At 55.3% G+C, this 4356-nt stretch overlaps 1 protein-coding gene across 1 annotated transcript in view; it reads left to right on the forward strand.

Annotated features, from left to right (window-relative positions):
• The first annotated feature begins 305 nt into the window (after positions 1-305).
• LOC146220430 (synaptic vesicle glycoprotein 2C-like) overlaps positions 306-4356 on the forward strand; it is a 16207-nt gene continuing 12156 nt past the window's right edge. The window contains exon 1 of the mRNA XM_084693832.1: positions 306-864. Within this exon, the coding sequence (XP_084549958.1) occupies positions 306-864 (559 nt within the window). The remainder of the gene's footprint in view (positions 865-4356) is intronic.

Genomic DNA, 4356 nt, shown 5'->3' on the forward strand with positions numbered 1-4356 from the left:
ATCTCAGAGCGCAGACAGTGTTGATGGTGAGCTGCCCTCAGTCATCTCTTGGTTTCCTCTCTCCATCTGATGCGTCCCATCCCTCTGGTGTAGAGATCTACGGTACTCCCCATCAGCAGCACTACAGCTGGCCGGCCCGGGTCAAATCTGACCTCTGACCTCTTGTAGCTCTCCAGAGTGTAAGTTCACCGTTCATTCCGACCCCTTGGGCCTTAGTGTCCATCTCCAAATGCGGCTGGCCGCGCTGTAGGACAGAGACTCGCTCAAAAAACAGTAAACAAACCCCTCGGTGCGGTCGAAACAAGATGGACGACGGCTATGGCAACAAGACGTCCCTGGTCAAAGGCGCCAAGGACATCGCCAAGGAGGCCAAACGCCACGCCGCCAAGAAGGTGGGCAAGGCGGTGGACCGCGCCGCGGACGAGTACTCCTCCCAACGCCACTACAACCGCTTCGAGAACGAGGACGACGACGAGGACCGCATCGCCGCCGCGGCCGACGACGAGGACGGGGCCTCGAGCGACGCCACGGAGGGCCACGACGACGAGGACGAGATCTACGAGGGCGAGTACCAGGGGGTGCCCGCGCACGGCGAGGGGAAGCCCGGCGCCGGGCAGGTGGCTCTGGGGCGGCCGGACGGCCTGAAGGAGCTGGAGGAGGAGAGGAGGGCCGACGAGGAGGAGCTGGCCCAGCAGTACGAGCTCATCATGCAGGAGTGTGGCCACGGAAGGTTCCAGTGGCAGCTGTTCCTGGTGCTGGGCCTGGCCCTCATGTCGGACGGCGTGGAGGTGTTTGTGGTGGGCTTTGTGCTGCCCAGCGCCGAGACGGACATGTGTGTGCCCAACTCTGGGGCCGGATGGCTGGGTAAGGGCTCTGGGGGGGATGGCTGGGTAAGGGCTCTGGGGGGGATGGCTGGGTAAGGGCTCTGGGGGGGATGGCTGGGTAAGGGCTCTGGGGGGGATGGCTGGGTAAGGGCTCTGGGGGGGATGGCTGGGTAAGGGCTCTGGGGGGGATGGCTGGGTAAGGGCTCTGGGGGGGATGGCTCGCATTTTCAACTGCACTCTCATTGTCGTGGAAGCAGCCAGTTGGTTGTCATGGCACCAGGTATTTGGAGACGTGAGTGGGAGGTGTTTTTTGCCGTCTGTGTGGGACAGAACACTCTCTCACTGGAGAACACAGTGTGTGTGTGTGAGTGTGTGTGTGTGTGTGTGTGGGACAGAGCACTCTCTCACTAGAGAACACAGTGTGTGTGTGTGTGTGTGTGTGTGTGTGTGTGTGGGACAGAACACTCTCTCACTAGAGAACACAGTGAGTGTGTGTGTGTGTGTGTGTGTGGGACAGAACACTCTCTCACTGGAGAACACAGTGTGTGAGTGTGTGTGCGCGTGTGTTTATCAACGTCCGTCCGTGTATTTGCGTGTGTGTTGTCGGTACTCGTACATGTGACTCATGATAACCAAGCAGCTATTAGCAGGATGTGTTTGGTGTTTCCCCTGTAGGGGAGCATCATGTTTAATGTGCAGACTCTCACCAGCCACCCTCACGGCTGTGACAGTGTGTGTGTGTGTGTGTCCCCCCCTCCCCACCCAGGAGACAGAGGAGCAGGAGACGGCTCTTCAATCAGCAGCACCACTCACGATCACAGCTCAGAGAAGGGCTACCTGGGCGCGCGTGTGTGTGGTGGATGTGTGTGTTTGACTGTGGCGTGTGAGGGGGGGGGGGGGGGTTGTGTCTGAGTGTGTGTGTGTGTGTGTGTGTCTGAGTGTGTGTGCTTGGCGGGAGTGAGGACCCCCTCTCCCTGGAATGGGTGGTCTTGGGAGGGGCTCTGATTGCTCTGCCTCTTCCTGGCGCCTCTGCGGTGGCCAGCCTCAGAGTCAGCAGGCAAGTGCCTTTAATCGTCCGCTTTGCGAGCCTCTCGTCTCCTCTGATGACCCTTGGGAGCTCTCTCGCTGTCTTCCATCGCAGAACAGCGGACGACCGTTCTAATTCCTCCACCAAGTAGCATTCAACCTCTCTGCTGCCACCCAGCCTACAAAGACCATCAGTCCTTTTTTCCCATTCAGGAAACCACAGGCAACATGGCCCACAGCCGCCACAGCTGCCACCCAATGTCTCCTGTTCAACTCGGTCTACACCGAGTTCTCTTCTCTTTCTTGACTCTCTCTCTCCCCCCTGTTTCTTCACCTCCTCTCTCCCTCCCCCCCCCCCCCTCCCTGGGTCCTCCAGCCTCTCGCTCTGCCGGCACCAGGGAGACGTGATTGTGTTTTAATCTCTGCGGCACCAGGTTCAGCTGCAGTTTAGCTATGCTCAGGTACACCCAGTGAGCCATTATGAGAGGGGGAGAGGGAGAGGAGAGAAAGAAGATAGAATAAGCACAAAGAGAGAGGCGGGAGAGAGATCGAGGGAGGGGAAAGAGAGAGAAGCTTTTTTCACGACACTTAATAAATGTGCTGCTTCTCTCTGCGCCCTTCAGTAGTTTACAGTGGGGCTGGTTGGGCAGATTAATCCAGTTGCATTTGTATGTGCATAAGGTCAAACTGTATGTGGCTGCTTGTGTGTTGCTGTTGTTGTTGTGTGTGTGTGTGTGTACAACAAACACATTGACAGGCTGAGCTTAATTAACACAATGGGCTGATAGATTGGCTCAGCTGAAACCTTGAGGTCTCTTAATTAAACCCACACAGGAACAGAGACATCCAGCCCTCCACCCCCTGGCCCTCTGTCTCCTCAGCCCACAGCAGAGCACCTTGCCTGGGAACCCTCGTCCCACACCCTCCCTACCTACCCCCTCTGACAGGGTCAGAGAGGTTACTGTTCTGCATGGGATACCTCTTGTTGTGTCATGCTTCTAAAATCATAATAATTCAGATCATTTCTATTAGTTTTTCAATTTTTTGGGGGCCCCTGTCAGTCAAGGGCCCTTGAAATTGTCCTAACTTTTCCCCCCTATACGGCCCCCCTGGTCAAGCTGTAAGAGACAATCACACACACAAACACACTCCCTTCAAACACACACAATCACACACACAAACACACTCCCTTCACACACACACACACGCTCCTCCTGTACGCCTGTCAATCACATTCCCACCTAGGGGAGCTTCCCCCCCCGCAAAGGGGATCCGAAAGAACCTTCCGGAAACTTTCAGAACGTTCCACCTCAGGAAATCGTCGTCTGCTGGCGCGCGGAGGGGGGATGGGTGGGGAGTACGCTTACGAATAAGCGCTAATTACCACAGAAGAAGAGAGGGGTGCGTGTGCTGGCGACAGGAGGGTTCGTTCACAGCTTCCCTGTGGGAGGACCGGAAGAGAGCGTATGAAGAAACGTCTCTCTTAGGACCGCCGCTAGTTTTGAATTCCAGTCATTCGTAGATTAAGCTTTATGCGAACAGTACTTATTGCCCAGTCATTTAGTGTGGTAGCCTTGAATTTCCTTGCAGCGATATTTCCACAAGGCAATTTTTTTTTCTTCTAACCTCACACTTTTCAAGTGGATAACATGGTAATGAGATGTTGATGCACCGCTTTAAATACAATGATAACAGACAGGGTAACAGTTCCCGGGAAAGTGGCCATCGTTCATGGAAGCCGAAGCTTTGACCCTGTGGTGAACTTCACAGAAAATCACCATTCCAATCTTACACCCCCCCATCCCCGCCTCCCCCCTTTATTACACAGCAGCCCAGCATGAAAGAGGCAATAAATTAAACAAGCTGGTGTAAGTGTGTGTGTGTGTGAGTGCATGTGTGGTAGCTTTTGTATATGTTATCATTCTAAATCTGTAATTAGTAGTAGTAATGTAGTGGTATTTTTATGACTAAATGGAGTAATAATATAGGATTTTCCCCCTTGCGTCAGGAAAGGACGTGGAAACACATCCCTCGATAGTTGACTGAGTGTTTTGTGGGCTGTTTATCGGTCAGGGTTGGGCTAGGGACACGACATACGGTCTCCCTCTTCCACCTGCTGCAGTCCACACGCAGGGGGTGTTGCCGTGGAGACTGTGTCGTGTTCCGGTGGCTTCCTGTGTGGTTGGTGTGAGGTGAGAGGACAGCGCTGGGAGCCAGGATCGATCCGATTGATTGGCGAGTCCCTGGTGGGGAGCGTCACACCAGGGGTCTGTGCTCTGTCTGGGGCTGGGGAGCGTCACACCAGGGGTCTGTGCTCTGTCTGGGGCTGGGGAGCGTCACACCAGGGGTCTGTGCTCTGTCTGGGGCTGGGGAGCGTCACACCAGGGGTCTACCCTGCTTCATCTCTGCCCTGACACGGCCAGGCAGGAGCCCTCGTACTACACAGCTCAGGGAGACACTGTAATGCAGGGGCGTGTGTGTGTGAGTGAGTGTGTGTTCTCCCTCT

Source organism: Hypomesus nipponensis, chromosome 27, assembly GCF_054491055.1.
Source record: "Hypomesus nipponensis isolate SF chromosome 27, ASM5449105v1, whole genome shotgun sequence".
NCBI classification, from domain to species: domain Eukaryota; kingdom Metazoa; phylum Chordata; class Actinopteri; order Osmeriformes; family Osmeridae; genus Hypomesus; species Hypomesus nipponensis.